This window comes from Ranitomeya variabilis, chromosome 8 (assembly GCF_051348905.1).
Source record: "Ranitomeya variabilis isolate aRanVar5 chromosome 8, aRanVar5.hap1, whole genome shotgun sequence".
Lineage (NCBI taxonomy): Eukaryota > Metazoa > Chordata > Amphibia > Anura > Dendrobatidae > Ranitomeya > Ranitomeya variabilis.
This window is the reverse complement of record NC_135239.1, coordinates 30485578-30511453: the sequence shown is the minus strand read 5'-3', so window position 1 is coordinate 30511453 and position 25876 is coordinate 30485578. Positions and strand designations below refer to the sequence as shown.

At 41.5% G+C, this 25876-nt stretch overlaps 1 protein-coding gene across 1 annotated transcript in view; it reads left to right on the top strand.

The window, feature by feature from the left end:
* The window catches only part of TRABD2B (TraB domain containing 2B), a 286777-nt gene extending 263668 nt beyond the window's left edge, over window positions 1-23109 (top strand). Inside the window, exon 7 of the mRNA XM_077278078.1 lies at window positions 22753-23109. Coding sequence (XP_077134193.1) covers window positions 22753-22966 — 214 coding nt within the window. The 3' untranslated portion in view covers window positions 22967-23109. The remainder of the gene's footprint in view (window positions 1-22752) is intronic.
* The last annotated feature ends 2767 nt before the right edge of the window (window positions 23110-25876 follow it).

The following is a 25876-nucleotide window of genomic DNA, read 5'->3' as shown; positions in this document are numbered from 1 at the left end:
AGCACTCTTTCTTGTCCCTTTACTGTGTAATTTACATCATTTTTTGAGGTGTAGATATATAAAAAAAACATTTCTGTATTATTTTGGTGCTTTTTTTTTCTTTTTATGCCATTCATGTTTCACCTGTTTTGTTCAGGTTCTTATGGTTGTGTAGATGCCTAGTATGTGTAGGCTTTTAGTTTATTTGTACTCTGACAAATATTCGGCTAGGACTGGCCCACTGAAGAACAGGTAAATCCCACGGTTTGCCCTTGTGCCAGAGTAAGCCATTTACCCCCCAACATGAACAGTAGTTTGTCTAATAAATTTGATGCTCTATGTACAGACAAAGCCAGTATCATTGATTTGACTAACTACCTAGCTCATTATGATATATAGAAGCATAGGGAAATTTGTGAAAGAGGGTAATCCCTTGGGGCCCTAGAATTAATATTACTAGTGGGCTGTTTCTACCCCATTCTGACACTGTATATACTCTACTTCCATCTGCTAATACTATATGCTCTGTGTCTTTATAATATAGGCTGAAGGAAAGCAACACCTTGCCCCCCAGTCATTGATTGAGTTCCTTTTAATCTTGCCTCGGTAGTTGACCACGACCATAGACTTAACAGCCCGCATCAGAACTTTCTCTTAGAGCTAGAGCTGTTACTTACAGTTTCTTCCTATGGAAGACGTGTATAAGGAGCCATATTGCAATGATGCAAAAAGATGCCAATATAGACTGAGGATCTGCACCATCAAACGTCAGTAAATGGTTGAAGGGTCGTCAATTTACGTGCCCAAGATCATATCCATATGTGGTACATTCATTAAATTTGCAAGTCTTTGAAGGGCAGTTCACAGAACGTATTAAATCATAGGTCCACAGGATAGGTAATAACTTTCTTATTGATAGTGGTCCAACCATAGAATTCTGAAAATGGGGCTCTAAAAAGACCCAGTCAGAATGGAGTCTTGGCCGTTGACACACACACACGCGCCACCCTACCTTTCATGCTCAATGGGATTGATGGAGATAGCCAAATACTATACATTGCTATTCCCAGTAGTTACACAGACAACGAAAAGAGTGGTGGCATACATGCATAATAGTCACCACTCAATTCCAACAAGCCATTGTGGAGCCAAGTTCTCAGGATCAATGGGGTTGAGAAATTTATGAATATTGCTTTAACTGCTTACTCCTGCTAGTTGAATTGATGGTGAGGTCCAAGATTAGAAAAACATGGCTGTTTTCTATGAGTCGTGTCTGGTTTTGCATCTCCAATGAAGTGAATGGTGCAAACAATTGACCTTGTTTTTGGAAGACGTCAGTCATCATTTTCCAATCATGGTCAACCCCTTTAATCATATGGCTTCCATGAAGTATTACACTCTTAGATGCACCTATGCTTTAGTCTCTACAATGGCATAAATTTAAAAATAAAAAAGAAATAATGAATTTTAATGTAGAGCAATGAGTACTGTGTCTTCTATCATGTCAGTAGTTTCGACAGATCAGACGTTTGCGCTCTCCATATTCAATGAGTTATACAACTAGGACACATCTGTCAAATTAAACAATCTTTCGTCATTTTATGTAACAAATTCTGACCATTTGACTCCTTTTCTTCTGGTAACAAAACTGCCTCTCATCATATCAGCTATTTATCAGATGAGAACAGGGTAATCGTTTCCATTTGGTAAAAGTGCTTTCAGCTGAAGTTGTTTTTTTGAAGTCCAACATTTTCCTTTTTTTTTATTTTTACATCGGAAAATATTTGAGAAATAGCTTCCATCATCATCAATTTCTGCATTTTTTTCTGATTTGCCTCCACTTTGCATGGCATCTGATCTCATTGAGAGTCCAGTCGGCCCACGTGTTTGTGTTAGATATCAAATGGGAAAAAAATATAAGCACATGTGGGCCAAGCAAAGCACCAAGAACATACAGTGCAAGAGGTGAAATCATGAATGGTACAAAAGAAAATGTTAAAAAGTCCAAAAACAACTTAACGATCATGACAGGCACAATGTTGTCTTCTTGTATGGAAGTAAGGGGTCTAAGGGGTATCGTTTCCCCTTATGGAGAGTGACATACCATCTCTGGCTTGTCAAGGTAAGGAGTCTTATTTGCCGTACAATGCTCCTCCGGGAATTTAAATATGCAATTGCCTCTACTGAGAAAAAGAGGACTTAACTCTATAGCGCCACCTGTTGGAAGTAGCGATCCTAAGTAAGAAATCCCTTGAAGATCTTTCCGCTCACCCTTTCCCCTACAAAGAATATATACAGATGTGCCTTTCTTTAACCTTTCCTCTTGACTCAACATATCTCAAGAAGAGTGCTATGAGATGACTGCTGTAATTGTTTTCACAATACTGTGACAGGGCATGTTTATGCTATATGTTTCGATTCAAGTTGAGCAAACTGGCTGAAGTCAAATCAAATTTGCGTCAAATTTTACAAAAATTCAAACTCGCCTGAATCCAAATTTTTTGTGATTAGATTTGTGCGATTATCGAAAAGTTGGGCCTGGCTACCTTTTTGCTGGAAAATATATGGCCTTAAGGACTAGAGTTGAGTGAACTTGTTCGGGTTCCCTCTTATTCGGAAAGCGCTATAGCTTGCAGAATAAGAGGGAACCCGAACAAATTCACTCAACTCTATTAAGGAGCTTAAAAAATCGACTTTTTAATTTCCCGCTGAGCAGATTCACTCTGTTCTGGTGGTCTTATTTGGTCCAGTATGGTCTTCTCTGTATGATGTCTTACTCCATCATTATATGTGTCGTAACTTCATGATGATACAGGGCAAAGTCAGCACTAAAGGTGCTAAAAGCTGCAGGAATACACTGTTTTTCACAGAAGAAGAGATCTCATTAGACTTAAGAAGACCACCAAATTAAAGCGGGGCTGCAAGGTGATGGCAGGGAGAGTATAATATTGCACCTTCAATTTACATCAAATAAGTTGAGTTTCTTGGCCTAAGGATTGGTGTAGATGAGCGTATTTTCGGTCTGAAGGTGATCCGAGAAAACACTGGATCACACTCAGACTAAAGATGATCAAGGCACTGTGTACTTGTCAGAATTTTTTCTTGGACCAGCATGGTCCATGGAAAAAAATTCAGCATGCCGAAGATTGAATTGATGCTCAGCTCGCACTCGGCTGGGCAAATCAATAAGTCCATGGTATCTGAGTGCAGTCCAATATCCACGGACTGCAACAATGGAGAAGATGAAGACTTTTTTTCTCCATCTTCTCCACATTGGAGAGTGTTTGATCAGAGTGTGATTTGCATAATCAACCCTCTGGTTCTTTTGGATGAGAGAATACATACTCATCTGCACCTGCCCTAATTCAACCAAATTTGCTGAATTTGAATTTTGGTAGATTTGCTCATCCATATTGTCTATAAGGAAACAGCCAGTGGTTTTGATATGCACTGTGACCTGTCGAAGGTTTTGCTAACATGTCGCGCTATCGTATTGAATATGCAAGTAGCGGAAATTGATTTGCACTACAGATTTTAAAATATACGCCTGCTAATTTGGTTGCAAATCTTTACCACGTATTTCATTTTCTTTCAATGTAGATAGGTGAAATCTACAGTGAATTTCCCTGCAAATCTGTAGCAAAATCCGTGCATACACTCGAGCACTTTTTTTTTGCTAATTTGCAACTTTTTTTTCTTCGGTGTGAACACCCCGTCCAAGAATCTTATTTTGCTCTTAAAAAAGAACCACATAAATATGTAATATTTCTCTGTTCACCTATTAAAAAATTTCAAGAACGTATGCTCCATGTCAATAGCACTTCCAAATAATGTAAACTCTGAAATCTCCCATGGGGGGAATCACAGGAAGAAACCTTCTCTCCTTAAAACAGAAGACATATAGCGATTCCATGTGCAGCTCGTGTTCTCAGGTTGTGCCATGGCAGCTGTGTGTTGACAAGTCTGGGTAGCCCTCTCTTCTCCTGTCTGGTGTAACATAAATAAGGTCTGTCTAGTCCTATCCTCCAGATGTTCATCACCCCAATGCTGTCCTTAGTTAACCCATTTTCCACATGGCGACACTACCTTATGCTCATACAGTATATCATGGTCCGGTTAGTGGTCATCCAAAATTGTCCAAAGTAAACGGACTTTGCGTCATCCTTCTCTTAGACAAGAACTGCTTTGTAATGGGTGAAAAACAGTTTACAACATTTTTTCAACCTCTGTTCCAAAAACTGAATAAACACAAAATGTGACCGTACCCACGTTGTTGCAATTTTGGAAAATTGACATCAACATCACATTGTGGTCGCAACAACCGAACCCAGTCTCGGACTAAAATCGTGCTTCCATAACATAGTCAGGCTGCAATTTTCTGCCCAATTGAGGATCTATTGACCCAAAGTAGCTACCCCGTGTATGCCAGTGCCGTCATTCAGTTCGGTCAGAAGACCAGTGGAATTGGGGTCCCAACATTGACCATAAAATATGAATGCGTGAATATTGCCTTAAATATCTAGTGACCACAGCACTTTTTAGGGCTTGGGATATGTTAGGCACTATGTGACTATATGGGGGCATTTGTCAGTTCTTTAGGTTCATGTGTTAGAAGTAGGAAAAATGGAGAAGCCTAAGGAACTAAACAACTTTGCCAAGAGCGAAGTCTTCATGTCTAGACATGTACTCAGTTATTCAGAAGAAAGCAGCAATCTTCCTTAGAAATAGTGTTGACTGAGGTGCAAAACAATGTCATGTCCAGGTCCAAAATCCATAAAAAAAGAGAAGATCTGCACCAAGTTTCAAGAAAGTAGAAAAGGTGATGCATCAGATACCTGTGTGAACAAACTCCATTTTTCTTTTGCATCAAATTTGGAGAGATGTCTGTGAACTGGTGATATGGTCATAGGCAGGTGTCTAACTACAATAGGTGAAGGGGTTGCAATGGCACAATGGTCCTGGAGGTTAACCCTTTAACATCCAATGACGGATCTATCCGTCTCTGGCCGCCCCCCTTCCCCGTTTGATATGGGATCCGGTGATGAGCCCACACCTTTTCCGCCACATGACAGCTAATCTGATCAGCTGTCATGTGCCCCTAACAGCCACGGGCGGAATCGCGATCTACTCGTGGCTATCAACATGTTAAATGCCGCTGTCAAACTCTAACAGCGGCATTTAACACGCGCTTGAGGCAATCGTGCCGGAAATCTCCCCATCGGTGACCCCGTCACGTGATCGCGGGTCACCAATGGGTTGGCATGACAACCAGAGGTCTCCTGCAGACCTCTGTGGTTGTCACTTCCGGATTGCTATGAACGCCACCCGGTGCTAGCACCTTGGTCCCTGTTAACAGAAAGCACCTCCAGAATTATAGATCAGTCTATGCCTCGATGGGCCAAAATTGTGTACAAACTCAACAATATTATGACTGATCAGCGTCTGCCAATAGAAGATACTAATATAAAGCAATAATTTATATTTCTTAAAATAATTTAGTATCTCCTTCATATCATCATTTTTTAAAAGTTGAGCTGAGATCAACTAACAAAATCAAAATAAGGACACCCCAATCTCCTGAATACTATCCCTGACCTGTGCTGATGCCCAATACAGCCAACCTGTCATCATCCTATAATTATAAGATTGGCTATGTTGTCTTATATAGTCCTCATAGCTAAATCAAAAGGAGGTCATATCAGGCGGTTTAATGCTATCCCCAACCTGCACATCCATAGTTTAATGTCCTATTCTGCCCATTCCCATTCATCTCTCCATATGTTCAAAGACAGCAGAGGGTACCCTGTTCCAAAATACCTACTGGTGATCTGAGTTTGTGGTGGTCTTATGCAATTATTATATCCCAATTTACTTTGGGCTAGCATTTTACTGTAGAGACCAGACAGGAGACCAAATGGATTCATGGCTTGCATCCTAGTTAGTAAAAAAGTTCCTTAAAGTGAATCTGTCACCAGTTTTTTGCTACTCCATCTGAGATGAGCATGAGATAGAGAAAGAGACCCTGATTCCAGTGATGTATCACTTACTGGACTACTTGCTGCAGTTTTTATACAATCACAGTTTTATCTGCTGCAGTTCTCTGAATATCGAGCTTTGTATGACCCCGCCCACACCACTGATAGGTGGCTTTCAGTGTACAAACTGTGCATAGGTAAAGATCTGCCAATCAGTGATGTGGGCGGGGTTATACAGAGCTCATAAGTATGGAGGACTACATGGCAGCAGGTTCACTACTCTTCTAGTGATAAACTCCTGCTCTGATTTTATCAAAACTACAGCAAGCACGCCAGTGAGTGACACATCGCTGGAATCAGTGTCTTTGTCTCTACAATATACTGTTCTCAGATTAGAGGGCAAAAACCTGCTGACTAGTGTTGAGCATTCCGATACCGCAAGTATCGGGTATTCCGATACTGAGTTCCGATATTTTTGCGATATCGGGAATCGGGATCGGAATGCATATTCATGTGTAAAATAAAGAATAAAAATAAAAAATAGGGATATACTCACCCTCTGACGCGCCCTGGTTGTAACCGCTGCAACCGGCAGCCTCCGTTCCTAAGAATGAGCGAGTGAAGGACCTGCGATGACGTCGCGGTCTTGTGATTGGTCGCATGAGCGGTCACGCGACCAATCACAAGCCGCCATGTCATCGAAGGTCCTTCACTCGCTCATTCTTAGGAACGGAGGCTGGTGGTTAACACCGCTAGGTCCAGGGTCCGCCAGAGGGGTGAGTATATCCATATTTTTTATTTTTATTCTTTATTTTTTACATGAATATGGATCCCAGGGCCTAAAGGAGAGTTTCCGATACTATCCGATACCGATACTTTCAAGTATTGGAAGGTATCGCTCAACACTACTGCTGACAGATTCCCTTTAAAGGAAGATGATGCAGTTTGTATCAAATATTTAGTTTTTTATTAGATACTTTGCCTTTAACACATTCTTTTTCTTACTTTCCATGCAGTATTTAGAAGCTGCGCTTATTTTCGCTTTTTGGTGCTTGCATAATGGAATAGTTCCTCATTTGATCTGGATACTGTTGATAGAAAACCTTGCAAAGGCTCAGCACAGTCTCCTTGTAAATCCATCGCTCTAGGATGTTTGAGGAATGTCGAGCGTTTGTTATAGAGAAGACACTTTGCTCGTAATCTTGTTTTGAATCCGACCCAAGACCACCCAAATGATTTGTCTTGGCGAATCAGCTTTGCTTTTAGCTATGCAATATGAATTGCCTTTGTTTGGCATATAACAATGTCCAGGGTTCTCGTTAGTATGACATCGTTCACATCCCGGAGGACGAGTATAAACATAATTGCACATCTTATCCAGGACGGAGAGACATCTTTAAGTGATTACACTCGGACTTGGGTGTGATCAAGAATTTTTTGTAATAAAAACAACAATTTATCAATATGTAGTTAAGTCCATTTGACACATTAAAAGACCATTTAATAAGATTTGTCAAAAAGGCTTTTTAGGTGTTGAACCTTGGTGTAAATTATATTTAAACTATTATTTCATTATTATAAGTGTAGGTTCTCCTCAGATATTTATGCTATTTTTCGCTTTCAGCTTTGCAAATCAGCTCTCCTCTAGAAGGAAAAAAACATTTACGGTATATTAGCAAATTCGGACACCAATCTATTGAGAGAGTTTTTTGACAATTCTTGACCATCATCAGTACTGAGAAGGAGCAAGGAGCCTGAAATGAGGTCTACAGAACTGTCTGGTGTGGCTAATGTGGGCATTCTTCTCTTGGAGGAGAACTCATTTTCATATTCTTCTCATAGAAGTATTGTCCGTAAGTAAGGCACCTTCAAGTAATGTCATTGTGCTTTCAGCACAGTCTCAGGGGCTTCAGGCGTAACTTGGCTGAATGGTGGAGCAGAGACCTAATGGCTCCCTTCTCCACCATTGTATTCAACTATGTCTTAAAAGGAGTCTGTCAGCACAGAATGACTATGGGAGGTGCTCCATGGCGTGGCCAAACATTTCAGTGCACCTTCCCAACTATTTGTTTTTTTCCTTCTCCGCCCTTCTATTGTTCTATAAAGCCAGAGCTGTTAATCAAAAAAGAGGGTTATGGAGAAAGTGGGAAAACAAATACATGGAAAGGTGCACCTAAATGTTTGGCCACACCAAGGGAGCACCGAGCACCTGTACGTGGTTTTACCAGTTATTCTTTGCTACTTTAACTACAGTAGTAGGATCTCTTCAATGAAAGCCAGTACCTCGTTGTTGTCAATGTAATCAGTTATTTAATCAGTTTACATGGCTAAAATCTAGAGTTGACGAAGAAGATTTTCCAAACCCTAGTCCAGCCAAGTTGGTAGTCCATGGCCGATGGACAAGAGCTCTGCGAACCTCTTCCTACCTTCTGAGATTACAGATATCTCTTTTGATTAGAAGGCCTGATAGTTGTCTTGCATGTGTCATGGCGCAACAATGTCGTTAGCTGGGTCTACTATTTAGAAGAACCAGTGGGATCCAAGGTTTGTTGGTGGAGGTTCCCAAGGCTCTGGTCTGATGGCCACAGTGTACCGATGTGGACACTGAACCAGGGTTCTGCAAATCTTTTTGCTCAACCCTACTAAGATCTGCAGAAAATATGGACTAACTAACTTTACAAAATATATTATGACATTGAGTACGGAGGAGGGGTTGACAACATGTTGTCAACCACACCCCTAAAAGAACAGGGTACTTTTCTACTGCATTTTGGGAGATGTAGTTCATCCAATGTTGGGACACAGTACCTGGTTGTAAAGACTATACTCCAACAATTATCATGCTATGCTCCATACAGACTCTGAACAAGAGCCATATACTTAAAGGCGTTGTCCCATGTCAAGATTTATTGACAGTCCACAGGATAAGTTAAAAGTGAGGCAGTGGTCATACCTGATCACCCCTCCCATAGACAGTGAATAGAGTCCTTGCGCGTGTGCATTAGCACTCTCATAGACCCGTTAAAGGGAACCTGTCACCGCCAAAATTGAAGGTGAGCTAAGCCCACCGGCATCTACAGGGTCCGGTCCAGCACCTCCCATCTTCTTACGATGACGTCCTCTTCTTGTCTTCACGCTGTGACTCTGGTGCAGGCGTACTTTATCTGCCCTGTTGAGGGCCCTACGCCAGAGCCGCAGCGTGAAGACAAGAAGAGGACGTCATCGTAAGAAGATGGGAGGCCCCAGACCGGACCGCGATGCCCATCAGATCGGACCGCCCGCCCAGGTGAGTATAATCTAACCTCTTTTTCTCATCTTTCAGGATACATCGGGGGCTTATCTTCAGCATTACAGAATGCTGTAGATAATCCCCTGACGCCGGTGGGCTTAGCTCACCTTTGATTTTGGGGGTGACAGGTTCCCTTTAAAGTGAATGGAGCAGTGCTCTGGTCACACATTTGCAGTTTGTTAACACTACTTTGACTTTTCCACTTTGATTCTTCCATGATAACAGGTTCCTCCATATGGAAAGTTAATTTGCAGTGAGATGAGAGTCTCGGGCACGAAGATTTAAGTGCAGACGTTAAGTTGATTTACATATTATAAGGTGCGAGAAACCATTTTTATTATGTCTTTATTAGAAGCAACACAACCTTAAATCTTTTTTTTTCTCTGGAAAAACCAAGCTGGAGCAGTCTGCCAGGAATCGTATGCTAAGCTTAGAATGGGCAGTAAATTTGACCTCAATCAGGCAGGCACACAAAATCAACAGAGAATAAAATAGGAATATGCATGTGAATGCAGAGCTGAAAAAATACGCAGTGCTGTGACGTTTCCAATTTTCAGTGCTTAATTCTCGGCCCTGACTCCTTCAATGTCGTCCTCTGCCATTGTAGAGCCAATGGGCATGCCGCAGACGGATTTAGCACAACGTACTACTAAGATTATCCATGAATCAATTCTCCTATTGTATGTCATGCACTGTTCTTCTTTGCCTTTCCTTCTTTCTCAAACATATCTCAATAAGATTGGTGTAAGATGACTAACTTTGAAAAATAAAACATGATATTGCGACACTCTGTCGGGAGATGTTTGTATTTTATGTGTCTATATGAGGCCACCTAGTGGCTGTAATGTGAGGTGCAGCCTGTTAATGTACTATATATTGAAATTGTAGTCCTTAAAGGAAACTTCTCGTAAAATAACTGGCAGATATGAGGTTAATCCGCAGGTTAACAGCGTTCTGACGTTGTACAGCTCCAGCACTTAGAGCCACGCTGCAAAAAGGAAATTAACTTTATTCCCCCTGGCAAAATTCAGCTGCCAGTCATAGGGGTGACACCGGTAGGATTTCAGTCGCGCCTCCAGCACTGACTGACAGCCTACTTTGTGATTTTGTCCTGATGAAGAAGTGTGATGACTTAGAAACCCAATGATATTTAATCACATCGCTAACAATCCTGTCTCCTGGCATCTTCCTTTGGATCTTTAGCAGCAGCGCAGAGCACCCTCTTTTCCTACTTGGGACTTTACTGCTCACTGATGGGGGCGGAGTTACACAGATTAGCCTGACTGACCTGCACATGAGACTTAGTCATCTAGTCATAATCTCCTGCTAATTAAACACTGATTGTATTGAAACTACAGCACACAGCCTAATAAGTCACACATACCTGGAATCAGGGTCTTTGCACCTATACATTGCTCTTCTCAAATTAAATAGCAAAAGCCTGCTGACGGATTCACTTTACTCTTCATTTTCAAGATTTTTAAGAAATGTTTACCATGAAAATAAAAAGGAAGTATCTAGAGGGGGTATTGGCGTAGCGTTTCCCTGAGTTCTAAGGGTAGACAATAAACCACTCTGCCATTCTCAGATATAGTGCTAAGGCAGGAAGTGGAATTTTTGCCTTCCGAAGAAGGAAAGCCCAGTTACAACATGAAGGGCAATAAAGGTTTTCTGCTACTTTTCATATTTCCATTTGAAACCACAGATCAGGTAATGAATAGACTGAGTATTTGTGTGCCTGCGAGTTACAGAGACGCACATAGTTCACTTCTAGGACCAGAACCCCACACTTGGTTTGGCACATCTAGTACTTAAAGAAATGCTATGCAACACTACCAGAACGTCCAGGTCTGTAACTGCTGAACGGTGTTTTCTTTCATCCCGAGGTATACATAACCCTCTCGCAAACCTGGAGATTTTTGTATTAATATTTTATAGAATATATTCAATCGTCATTCCCATGGCATTGCCATTATATTTTCCTGGACCGCTGTCAGATATTTACCACAAAGAAGGTGGAGGTAGCCATCGGGAATAGTTAATAGTCCTTTTGGATTTTTGGATAGTGCATGTATTCCTATTACTATTTCCAAATGCTAGTTAAAATGAGGACGTAGGAATTGTGCTGGCCGTTGCTTTTAGCCCTCTCGATGCTTTAAACTTTAATAGATAGGTGTGGAAAATCATTCTTTTAGAATGGTGGCTGTAAATTATCTATAAAAAGTCCGATTGTCTGACATTGACGCTTTTGGGTAAAAGAAGGTGGGGACGTCTGAAAACGGTCTGTCGAGTTTTGTATCTGCACCGCCATGCGGAGTAAATGCGTAAAGTCGCAAATTGCTTTGTAAAAACAAGAAATTTTGCAGTTTCATTTTTACTAAAATTCCCAGATTTTTTTAAATTTTTCCAAAGCAAACAGTAGATACATAGATACGGCACTCACCAGCTGGGTCTTTGAATAGTAAACTCACTTTATTTGATGCATACAGATATAGATGAGAGGAAATGAGAAGCAGAAGGCCTACGGACGTTTCACGCGTCTGCGCTTTTTCAAAGCATCGTGACACCATTATATCGCTTTGTCTTTTTAGATCTTCTAACTCTTGTAGGGATTCACTCTCCAAGGTAGGCCCATTGGTAGAAGTCACACGGGCAATGCGGTTTCATCCAAACAGATGGAGTTTTATTGCTTTCATAAAAAATCTCCCAAGGGATTCAAAACCAAAAACGGCCTCTTCTGGGCACAAAGTTATTACAGCAAATAAACATTTAATTTAGCAGTCAACATGTACAATATGTCATTGTGGGCTCACCTGAACAGATTATAGCTCTTTCCTACCATGTCTCGCTAGTTTCTTCAGTCTGAGCTCTAGCAGCTTCCAGCGCCAAACAGAAGTATTCAACTCTGTGTACAGTTCACACTTAACAGGCTGCAGCTTCCACATGGTTCTCTGCAGCTCTAACACACAGACTGCTCAGCTTACCCAGCTGACCCGCGCAGTCTGCATTCAGAGAGAGAGAGAGATTCCGGCACATCTCTCAGCTATAACTCACAATTTGGCTGGTCACTCACCAGCAGCACACTGCACTTTACTCCCATAAGCAGACTCACACCTAGTGAACACAGGCTCTGGTTCTTAGTCAAAGGAACTCAGGTGTATCTAATCAAGACCTGCAGTGCCAGGATTTAACCCTAACCTACCTGGCTTTGCTACACTTTGCTACAAATGTGCCCAATTTCTTATAGTGTTCTTAAAATTAGATTTCTTGGTGAATCCTACTGCATATTGAACTGATAAGGTCAGCAGTAGAGGTACAGAACAAGCGATGAGTAGCTATGGTGGTCCATCACATGGTATGATAAAGGAGAATGCAGCTGTAGAAACTTAATGGCTAGTGAATTGATACTTTCCTATAAGCATGAAACCAAGTCACTTACTTTTTGAGGATATTTCCTTTAAATGTTCAATTTTCAAGTTAAACTGTAATAGAATTTCACTTAGTAGTCCTTTGAATTGACCATTGAATCCAGCATTCGGATCGGTCTGAGAAGTTACAAACCAACAGAAATTACCCTTTCATTCAGGGAACCATACAAGTTACTTAGATAGGTATTAGTAAGTTGTGGACCACCCGGTTTGTAAGTTATTTTTCCAGAAAATGTGAGTAAATTGATGGTTTGGCGAGAAAATTTAAACATAAGATGTTGGGCGTCAAAAATATAAATGGAAGGTAACTGATACCTAGCCCAAAAACCAATACAGTCTAAATCCGGCCATGATAGACTTTCTGGTAAAGAGCGAGACGTGCCCTGTTAAGTTTTATATACATTACTCCACTAATAACCTTTAATTGGTTCCTTGTAAATTTAGTGCAAGAACAATGGACCATACAAATGTACTATTCACAGGTCGGTAAGTGCAATAATTCATTAAAGAGAAAACTTTCCCCATTCATAAGTGTTTATTTCCTCTTCATCTCCAAACTAATGTTCGGTAAAATTTATGGATCTGACTTATTAGGAAAAAACTCAAATTTCCAGTAGAAAATGAATAGGTAACTTATGATGGAAAGTTGGGAAAAAATATATTATCAATTTTAAATTGAATTGAATTAAAAGCAAAAAGAAATAGAATAATGAATCCAACGACTAGATGAGAATGAGAAGTCTAAAGACATGGAGAAGAGGACAGTAGAGTTGAGAGAATTTTTCAAAATTTGGTTCCGATTGCGATCAGCGGTGAATATTGCATTTGCAATATTCGTGGAACACAGCCAAATGTCACTGGAGTCAATAGGAGTAAAAATTACCGAATATGTTCGGAATCGATCGTCAAACGTAAATTTGGCATGAATGGGGTACCAATATGGCACGAATATGGCAAATTCAGATTCGGTGACTGATTCTGAACATATTTGCTCAACTCTAGAGGAAGGGACATTGAGGAATAGGTACAATGGTATAGCACTGGAATGGTTTTGCACACATTCATGTTAGATCCACAAGTCATCTATCAATTGGGCGAACGAGTGCTCCCCATATCCCTTGTTCCACTAGATGAGGTGACCACTAGGTGCTGCATCTCGGGAAAGAACTGTGACCATAGTCACATGTAGCCTGAGCCTAAATGATGTGGAGGTTGAATATTCATGTTGCCACTCAACTCAACATCTATGGGGCCAATGAAGGCAGCTTTTCACGGGTCCATTCTATCTCCTACTGTGAGGGAGGAAAGGAGGACAGGGAATCTTGGCGATTGCAAGGGTCCTACACTTGAATTAGTGTTAAATATTCTTTTTGGGCATACTTCTGTAAAGGGGCTGCCTAGTGTAAATTTATCTATGTCTAAAGGGCTGCAAACCAATACAAAAAAATACAGCTAATGCACACCTTCTGAAGATCCAGCGCTGAATTTCCACTGCAACTAAGGTCTTTGTTGATAGGCTGCAGTGGTGACGTTAAGTGCTGTCTACATTAGCATCAGCGCTGAGTTTGATGATTATATAGATGGCGTCACTGCTGCAGCCTCTCAACAAAGACTTGGGCAGCAGCGTAGAGAAAGTGCTGAACCTTCGGAGTCTGTGTATCTGCTGTGATTATTTTACAGTTCTACAACTCTATGACCACTATAGCCACAGAAAAGTTTAAGCTGGGCACGGAGTATTCCCACGTAGAATATTTAGCACCAATTCACCTATAGGATTCCCACATTCCTCTGACTTCCCCCTCGTGGTTTCCAAATTGAACCTGTGAAAAGCTGTCCTCCACAGAGTTTGAATGGAGTGGCATCATACATACTCAACATCCAAATTATTTAGGCTTTGGCCTTACGATGATTTTAACCACCTCACAGTCTGCATAGCCAAAGTTCTCTTTATGCATCACGGCATCATGCAAGTGATTGGAGTCACATCATGACCTGCAGGCTACCGCCACAATCAAGTCTGACTTTTTATTACTTGCATATTGCAGTTGCGGTACTTTGCAGGTCATAATGCAATTCCAATCAATTGAACTATGCTGGAGCTGCACATTCATGTAGCCCAATCCTTAAACTGACCAGACGAGGAGGAGTGTTTGGCGCTCCTAGTAAATGATTGCCAGTAGAGATGGTAGAATTGATTCGTAGGACTATGGTCCATCGGCAAGGTCAATAATCTGTGAACACTGGACAGAAGGCCTAGAAATCTCTTTACATCCCGGTATTGCCGGCTCCTGTGTGTCACGCTGCAATTAATGATGTCACATCAGCCCGGCTAATCGAAAGAGCAGCTGGGAACGCCAGAACATAAACAGATATGCAGGCTTCGCTTCTAGTGGTCACAGAGTCCTGACTTGGCCAATAGACTGAAGTCCTGCAAAATGATTCTCCCATGTCTAGCTGCCATCCTTCCATGTATGAATAATAAACTAGAGCTAGCTGTCAATCACATAGTGGGACCGCCCACTGGACTCCTAAATAGGCAGAGGAAAAAACACAGGTCCTACTGAACCTTTTAGCTCGAAATATGTATCAGTCTGCTCAGCCTCCCCTCCTCTGTCCTCTGCTGCCCATACATCAGACTGCATTTGGGACAGGTTGCCTTTAAATGTCAGAGATCAGGGTTAAATACTTTTGAGAAGAGCCATGAAGTTTCTGGAGATTTAGCTTTAGAAGTGCCCCTCTCCAGGAACAGAGTCTAGAAATGTTTCTAATTATTTCTGGCATGTCTTTGTTGGCGTTTCATTTTTTATTTGATTGTATGAGTAATATATATACTGACAGTTGCGTTGGCTTTGTATGGCCTTTGATGAGCACACATCTGCTACTTGTCGTGCTATTGGGTGCTTAGTTGCAGCACTTTATAGCTGAGTGTACTCAATGTGCATCCAATACTACTTACGGCCTCTTTGTTCTTCTGCCGCCGCGCACATCATATGGATTGTATGCAGCATCCCATTATTATCTGCATTCATGTAGAAGCTTTATGTGATAAACTGATTGGATTCAGGCTGTTACTGTGAACTAGTGGACAGTTTTTTGAATTATCACTTTGTCCATGGTCAGAATGGGATTAGCAAGAACAGCAATATTGATTATTTTATATTTTACAGATACTGTAGCTGCCTTCACAGCCAATTTTTGGGACGATCAGATTCTCAATAGCACAGATGCACTAATAGGGGTGCATTATTATTATTATTATTATTATAATTTTTCTGTAATATAATTACATTAAATTGTCTGTCATCCACTTCCGTCTGGACGTCCTCTAATTCCACAATCCACCGCGACACACCGGAAGTACGCCGACCGCCATATTGGAATACCCAAGTGATGGGTATTCCAATATGGCACCCGCTGGTGGTACCAGGCCCTTGCGCAGTACCACCAGCGGGTCATCACTGGACCCCCCCTGCTGGGACTTCCCCGCCTGCCCCCATTGGGACGTCACCACCCTCCCGATGCGATTGCACTGGGCCTCCTTCTAGTTAATCTACTATATAATTGTCTAAGGGTCACTTCCGTCTTTCTGTCCTTCTGTCTGTCTGTCACGGATATTCATTGGTCACAGCCTCTGTCTGTCATGGAAATCCAAGTCGCTGATTGGTCGCAGCAAAACAGCCACGACCAATCAGCGACGGGCACAGTCCGGCGGAAAAATGGCCGCTCCTTACTCCCCGCAATAAGTGCCCGGCGCTCGCATACTCCCCTCCAGTCACCACTCACACAGAGTTAATGCCAGCGGTAATGGACTGCGTTATGCCGCGAGTAATGGACTCCGTTACTGCTTCTATTAACCCTGTGTGTCCCCAACTTTTTACTATTGATGCTCCCTATGCAGCATCAATAGTAAAAAGATCTAATGTTAAAAATAATAAAAAAAATAAAAAATCGTTATATACTCACCTTCCGCCGCCTTTCCCGCTCTTCGCGATGCTCCGGTGACCGCTCCATGCAAGCGGCAGGTTCCGGTGCCAAGGATGGTCTGCGAGAAGGACCTGCCATGACGTCACGGTCATGTGACCGCGTCGTCATCACAGTTCCTGCGCTCATACCAACCCTTGGACCGGAAGCTGCCGCATGCACCACACACAGGGCCAGGACTTCAACAGGCCTTCAGAAGGTGAGTATATGTTTATTTTTTATTTTAAGTCTGTATACTACGTGGCTCTGTGCTGTATACTCCGTCGCTGTGCAATATACTATGTTGCTGAGCAATATACTACGTGGCTGGGCAATATACTACGTGGCTGGGCAATATACTACGTGGCTGGGCAATATACTATGTGACTGGGCAATATACTACGTGGCTGGGCAAAATACTACGTGGACATGCATATTCTAGAATACCCGATGCATTAGAATCGGGCCACCATCTAGTAATAATAATAATGATAATAATAATAATAACCATTCGTTTAAAGGGACAGGTTTCATTTAAGTACTTGACCCTGAAGCTCCCAATCTGAAGCATCTGTGTTTCACCAACTTGGTCATTTCAGCAGATGCATGGTATGGTGTATAGTGGGTACTCCCAATTCTAAGGCTATGTTCACATGTCCAATAATCATCCATTAGAACAAATCCAGCAGCAATCTGTTCACAAAACAGTTATGGACACACAACTTTTTTTGTCTGGCTATATAAAACTGATCTCAACTTGATCCGTTGTTTTTAAAATTGAAGTCTATGGAAAACGGATCCATTAAATAGCCGTCCATTTTCTTCCATTAGAACTGATCCAGTAAACAAAAAGTGGATCCTTTTCAAATGAAACAAAAACGGATGGCTACTTAACGGATCCATTTATCCATAGACTTCGGTGTTAGTTTCTGTGCCAAGACTGCTCAGCACATCCCTCTGAACTTTCCTAGCGCCACCACGCCACGTTCCTGAGATCTCTCCGTTGGGTTAGATCCCTTCCTCTTTGGTACAACGACACTCGTGATGTTCCGTTCCTGAGACCGGGCACTTTGCACTAGAGCTCACTATTCAGTCCACCTCGAGTGGTAGACTTACAGTAATAAAGTACATGGAGACCAGTGTAAGGACACCATTTAGGGGCAATTAATATTTCGTCCCCCTGTCTGACCTTGCTGGACAGAAACGTACACAGTCTTGTGTACGTTCCCCTGACATTGTAGCGGGTGCGGAATACAAAGACTGAACATTCTTCCTCACACCTCGCCACCAAGAGTTGGATAAGATTTCTCCAAGAGCCTTACAATATAGCACCAGATAACAGAACTATCTGGGAGCAAATAGCTCTGACAACTGGGCCTGATGGTCTGCACAAGGCCTGTCACCAACTGTCCCTGAAATACCCTCATATCTGACCAGAGAATGTGCCACCAAGGTGTACGGAACAGAAGACAGAAGATAGTAGTGATACATGCTCTCACACATTGAGCCTCCTCCTTTGGATCCACTCCATACAGCTTTTTTTTCCTCTTTTGGATGAATGGATCTCTAAAAATACACTCAATTCTACGTGTTTGTTTGTTTTTTTGCTACATGTTCTTCAAAACCTCATTCATATGTATTGTATTGTAAGTATCTGCAGATTTCTGGCATGGAAAACACATAGCAAGTATGAATGCGTTCGCATTAGCCAACTTTGCGGTGTTTAACGACTTCCGGTTGGTAAGTATTTCCCAAATGGTGGTCCTTAAAAAGCTCGTTTATACAGGCAGACCAAGATTCAGTTATGCCCTGAGTGGTCAGTAATAGATTGTTGAATGCACATAAGCTGCCATTTTTCATGGCAGCACAAGTCCTGATAACACAGAGAACAATTATCTTTTCCGCAAACCAAAATATTATTTCACTTGACGAACAACCGGTGGCCTGTTTGAAGTGTACAATTATCATGCAGTGCAAATGGCTGGTACAATACCATACCGGTCAATGGTCAGTAATCGATCATTCAGTGCATATAGGCTGCCATTGTCCTTGGCAGCACAGGTCCTGTTTACCTAGAACGATCATAGAACAAGATCATTACACCCGAAGAACAACCGGAGGCCTACAAATATCGTGAACGAGAGTGCAGTGCACCTTAAGGCTTGTGTTAAACCATATCTGTCAATTTTTAAAGGACAGAATTTGGGTGGAGTTTTTGGCTGCACTCCTTTTTTAGAAACCATTGCCTCTCCATGCTTTGTTCCTGCCTCTACACCCTATGTCTACCTCACTGAGTGAGAAACCTACAGCAATCGATGGGTTCCAGGAGGTTTTGGACCGGTTGAGAAGGGGAATAGAAGATTTGATGTCTCTTCTGGAAGTACAGGAAGCATCGCATTATTTAGAGCCTTCCAATTATTCTGGAAGAGATGGCAAGTACAACGTGTGTGCACAAATTATTCCAGAAGAGGTGGCAAGTACAACGTGTGTGCACAAATTATTCCAGAAGAGGTGGCAAGTACAACGTGTGTGCACAAATTATTCCAGAAGAGATGGCAAGTACAACGTGTGTGTACAAATTATTCCAGAAGAGATGGCAAGTACAACGTGTGTGCACAAATTATTCCAGAAGAGATGGCAAGTACAACGTGTGTGTACAAATTATTCCAGAAGAGATGGCAAGTACAACGTGTGTGTACAAATTATTCCAGAAGAGATGGCAAGTACAACGTGTGTGTACAAATTATTCCAGAAGAGGTGGCAAGTACAACGTGTGTGTACAAATTATTCCAGAAGAGATGGCAAGTACAACGTGTGTGTACAAATTATTCCAGAAGAGGTGGCAAGTACAACGTGTGTGTACAAATTATTCCAGAAGAGATGGCAAGTACAACGTGTGTGTACAAATTATTCCAGAAGAGATGGCAAGTACAACGTGTGTGTACAAATTATTCCAGAAGAGATGGCAAGTACAACGTGTGTGTACAAATTATTCCAGAAGAGGTGGCAAGTACAACGTGTGTGTACAAATTATTCCAGAAGAGATGGCAAGTACAACGTGTGTGTACAAATTATTCCAGAAGAGGTGGCAAGTACAACGTGTGTGTACAAATTATTCCAGAAGAGATGGCAAGTACGTGTGTGTACAAATTATTCCAGAAGTGATGGCAAGTACAATGTGTGTGTACAAATTATTCCAGAAGAGATGGCAAGTACAACGTGTGTGCACAAATTATTCCAGAAGAGATGGCAAGTACATCGTGTGTGTACAAATTATTCCAGAAGAGATGGCAAGTACAACGTGTGTGTACAAATTATTCCAGAAGAGATGGCAAGTACAACGTGTGTGTACAAATTATTCCAGAAGAGATGGCAAGTACAACGTGTGTGTACAAATTATTCCAGAAGAGATGGCAAGTACAACGTGTGTGCACAAATTATTCCAGAAGAGATGGCAAGTACAACGTGTGTGCACAAATTATTCCAGAAGAGATGGCAAGTACAACGTGTGTGTACAAATTATTCCAGAAGAGATGGCAAGTACAACGTGTGTGTACAAATTATTCCAGAAGAGATGGCAAGTACATCGTGTGTGTACAATACAATGGTATAAAATGTGGATGCAGGAAAATCTGCTGTGAATCTGCAACAAAATCCATATGGATCTTGCTGTGGAATTGCCATGGACTTGTATTGCTATGTCTATGAGGTCAAGGGCCTCCCTACCATCTTTTTTAGCATTAAAGAAGTATTTCCATCTCTAAGACAAGATAGATCCTACCAAATGTGTAGTAGCTGTAATAAATATAATAATAATAATAATAGAAAATATGTCCAATTAGAAATGTAGTATAGTTCTTCTGATTCGCTATGTCTCTTACCCCATGTGCAGGGCATTGCAGTAGGTCAGATATCCATGGTTACAACCAATAACACCTAGCTAACTAGCTGTCACTATATGAGTGGTTGTAACCGTGAATACCTAAACGACTACAATGCCCTGCACATGGTGTAACAGACATAGCAAATCAGAAGAACTATACTACATCTCTAATTAGAGGTATTTGCTAATATTATCATTATTACACCTACTACGTAATGGGATAGGATCTTGGAGATGGGAATACCCTTTGGTACTCTATATTTGACTGATAAAGATGTTGACAATCACTTCTGACCATAAGTCATGCGGCTGATGCTGTTACACAAATTAAAAGCAACTAATGAAGTTATTCAGTATTTATGATAATTCCCATCTATGGCCAACTTTAGACTTTGTCACATATCCATTTTACAGAAGAAGTTTTTGTTCCTTTATACAAACCACGTATTATTTAATAAATGCAGCGGGACGTGTCTTTGTCCTTGAAGGCCAGATATAAATAATAATAATAATAATAATTTATTTGTATTATTCCATCCTTGTAATTCACAGTTAAGGTTATTAGCTCAAGGATAATAACAAGTCAATTGCTCCAGTAAAAAAGTGTCTCTTTGTAGGTAAAAAACGCACAAACCTTGAGCATAATAGAAAAGAATCACTGCATAAACATGATATATAATAGTATAGAACGATTGTTCTCATGTTTTTATTCAGCAAGTACTAGCAATGTAAAGAGCCACAAACTTTCAGAATATGAAGCTGCTTAATTTATGGCCCGAAATCCATTATTTCTTTTTATGAATCTACATGAACGCTTTTCTTAAAGAGGCCCTAAGCTTGTCTTCAGCTGTCTATATTACTCACACTTTCTAACAAATATTAACATTATAAAGTTTTTTCTTATTCTTTATAAACCACCAAAATATTCTGCAGCGTTTTACAGAGATCAGTCCCTGTTGCCAAAGGGGCTCCTACTCTTGTCTACATTTACTGGATTAGTAAATCTGACCCATTGTCGATGGTTGGACTTAAAGGGAATCTATCAGCAAGTTTTGTCATCTGGGGGCAGCATATTGTAGAGATTCTGATTCCAGTGATGTGTCACTTACTGGGCTGCTTGCTGTAGTTTTGATAAAATCACGGTTTTATCAAGAGCAGATTATCACTAGAGGACTAGTAGACTACTGGCAGGGAGTTCTCCATATTCATGAGCTCTGTATAACCCCATCCCCACCACTGATTGGCTGCTTTCTGTCTATACACAGAAAGTGGCCAATCAGTGGTGTGGGCGGGGTTATACGGATATTTAGCTGCCTAGCTTTGAGCAGAACATTGTCAGCTGTAGCTTTACTCTGTTATGCGCATGTTTTGCTCTGCATCTGGTTCCTTGATCTTGTTGCCAGACCTAGGATTTGTTGTGACTGTTTGCGTGTGTTATCCAGTTTGCTCTCGATGCTCTCTGACATCAGGTACCTGACCCCGGACTTGGCATCTGAATATCCGTTTGTCTTACCCCATTATCTTGATGTACCCTCCTGGCATTTGAATCCCAGATTGTTACTTGATCACGCCTTTGTTTAGCCACTCTGTACTACAACCCTCCTTGGTATCTGTAGCTGTGGTTTTTATGCCCTGAATAAAATGACTGGACATGTATACATTTTACAGCCTGACCCTTCATTCCATGTATGCGGAAAAGCCTTGGAACCCCATGCACAATAGATGGTTGGTGGCTTCCACAAAAAATAGCTGATTCTGCTATCAATAATATGTTTGGCCAGCTTTAACCAGAGGAGCTGGATAGATGATAACTTGGTGAAGAAAATTGGGACCCCCTCCAATTCTGAGAATGTAGTTGCAACATCTGAATGGAGATGTGGCTGATCATGTTCTCCACAGCCCCCATTTATTGTATGGATGGTGGAGATATTAATGCTCAGTTATCTCCAGCAGTTCCATAGACAATGAATGAAGGGTTGTAGAACCCAGTCTTAAGTTGGGAAAATCCCTTCAAAGTGCCTAAAACTTTAGCTACTTTTTTCTGGCCTTGTAAGCATGAAAGTAAATGATGATAAGCAAGAGACTGAACTGTCACTTGATAACTATCTTTGGATTGACATGGTAATGAAGTAAGGCATTTGGCATAATTTTGTTATTTTAATCAGCGTATTCTGTGTTTTTAATTTTCATGAATTCTTTCCAGCAAAAAAATAACATTTTTTTTCTCCTTGTTTGCAGCACAGCAACTTTGCCTTCTAATACGAGAAATATCAATGAAGAGGAAACATCTGATTCCCTCATGTGGCTTTCCAACCAAGATGACCAGTATGTGGATGTGGAGCTAATGAACGTTCAGAGCAGCACATCGTCCACACATGGCCTGGTTCTGTCTATCATCCTGCCTCTTCTGTTAACTGTATACATGACCACAGTGATGAGGACTGCATCCTGACAGTATACGGATCTGCTCACAACAGCTCTCACCGGAATATCCTGCTTTGGAAAATTGCCTGGATGAACTTTCTTTGAGAAGAAAAAATGAATGAAAAAAAAAATCAATGCATCTTAGTAAAAAATAAGAGTATTCTTGGGAGAGTAAGCAAAAATTAGTGTTCTATCCATGTACTTTGCTTACTTATACCACATTTGTGCCTATAAACAGTGGCGGCTTTTATTTTGGGGGCAAGAGCCATGATCATGACAAGGTTTCTTCGGAATGTACAAGAACATTAGTGGTGATTGCATCTTTCTGGGTAATAACTTGAAGTTCCTAGGCACCAATGACATGTATTAAGCTCTTCCAACTTCTATTCAAAATCTTGACGTGCCATATGGACTAGAGATAAGCAAATTTATTTTTCTTGAGTCCAACATTTTTTACAATTCACTTTGTGCAAATTCAGCGGAAAAACCCAGCCAACCATCCTCTGTTTTGCTAAATTATAGAGTGCCAGGAAAACGGTTAAAATGAATACTCACCTGTCCCACCAACACTGTAGACCACTGTCTGGTCCCCCTGTTCATCCTTTTTTCTCTTCCTTTCTCCGGCACGTGTTGTCCTCTACGGGCATTTTCACTCTGCATTGGGGCTTCCGTGGCCAAGTAGGCCTCTAACAAAGTGTTCCGTGATGTCAGATGCCTTTTATGCCAGAAGCCCCAGATCGAAGTGAAGATGTTCGAAGAGAACCACGCAATGGAAGAAAAAGTAAAGAAGAGGCCAAATGGAATGAAGGACTGGACGATGGAATATGGCAGAGGGACAGGAGTGAATTATTTGCTTTTCCTGTACACCTTACGTTTATTCTAATCTGGGGTCAGGAGAGCATAATAAGGAACATTCAATTCGCATCAACTTCTGTACGAATTGAATTTCCTTGTCAAATTCAAGCGATCGACTGAATTCGAATCTCTGCCGTTTCGCTCATCTTTAGTTTGTGCTCTTAGACATAGATGCAGCTGCAGCCCTCCACTGACTATAGCTACACCTCTTTTTCATATGTTGTTATTAGAAAATCAATTATATGTTGTCACTAGTGATGAGCGAACCTCTGAATGTTTGGGTCCGGCGAGTACAAGAACAGTACCCGAACCTGAAAACGGACCTCATTCACATGAATGAGGGGCCCAAACATCCATTGTTTGCCACGCTGACATCTGCAAACACTGTCTCTTATCAGCAGTAAGATCATTACCGCTGGTCAGAGAGCTATGGTTTCCACACTGTCAGATGACGGCGTGAGCCAGCAGTTGTGACCAATGTAAAAAAGTTTACCAGCCAGGCAAAACGGACAGCTGTAGGCTGCAACCCTCATCTCTCAGCTTTAGCATGACTGGTTATCAAGAATAGAGGAGTACCCAAGCTTTTTTTTTTTATTATTTAAATAAATAATTTAAAAAATGGTGTTGGGTCCCCCCATTTTCGACAACCAGCCAAGCTAAAGCAGACAGCTGACAGCTGGTATTCTCGGGCTGGTAGGGGGCCATGGATATTAGCCCACCAGCCTAAAATTATTAGCCTGCTACCTCCTCAGAAAAGGTGCATCTAATGATCTTACCGCCCATCAGAGCAGATGACAACGCGAGAAGTACCCAGTGTTTGGGGTGCCAAACCCAAACAGTAACATGGACTGCCTGGAGAAGTTCATGTTTGGGGTCCATGCCCGAATAGTAGGTGTTCAGTACGGACCTCAAACTTTACTGTTCTGGGTTCGCCCATTTCTAGTTGTCACTATAATACTGAGGAAGGTTCTGTTCACACAAGCATCGAGGCTTCTTTTATATCCTTGGTCTATAATGGGGTACGTCATTCGGGTTCCTTTGAGCCTCCCATAGGTTCAAGCATGCAGCTCTATTCTTTCCATTAAATCCACAGTGAGTGCAAATGGTGGAACAAATAGTATAAACAGAGCCCTACTGAGTGCTCTTCCACCCACTGATTATTCAATGCAAACTATGATAAAAAAAGGAGTAAGAGTAAAGTGCATATAAATGTAAAAATCATTATTGATGGCAGTTGAGGATGGGAGAATCAACAGCCAAATCAGCAGTGTCTTACTGCTGGACTGGAGGCTCGCGAGTATCTTACCTTCCAGAATCCCTGGCCCGGTGTTTGATTAGCCAAGGTGGGTTGACATCTTCTGTGAAATATGACGCAATGATTACTTCACGACAGCTCAGCTTATCCAAAGCAACACCGTTAATCCTTGATGGCATGAGATTTGTGAGCCTCTCATCCAGCGGCCAGACTTGACCGATAGCCCAGAGTCCTATGAATCAATTCGGACATCTCTATTGGCAGTACATCCACCCTTACGATTAATGTAAATGAATTAATGTGAAATAAAGTAGGCAAGCATCGACTAACTTTCTATTGATCGACGCTCGTTTTAAGGGAAAATCATCTGTTTGTGTTAACGATCATTTAGTCTTAAATGTAAGACTAGAATTTTAGAAAATATTTTGAAAAACTAAAGGGGTTAGATGGGAATAATAAAACCTTGCCATGGGGATTGCATCTGTAGAAAATAACATGTAGAAAATGTCATCTACCGGCAGCTGCCCGGATCCAGTGCTGGCCACTCCGTGGTCTTCGCAAAGACAGAAAGCCGAGCTATCAATGTTCAACCAGATACCGGACTGCTGTGGCCTGTGATTGGCTGCAGCAGTGAAATTATTTCAAGCTCAATCTGTAGTTGAATGGTGACTAGTGTTGAGCATTCCGATACTGCAGATATCGGGTATCGGCCGATATTCGCTGTATCGGAATTCCAATACCGAGTTCCGATATTTTTGTGATATTGGAAATCGGAATCGGAAGTTCCTGTAACTTCCCAGGCGTGTGCGGTGCGTATGGTTCCCAGGG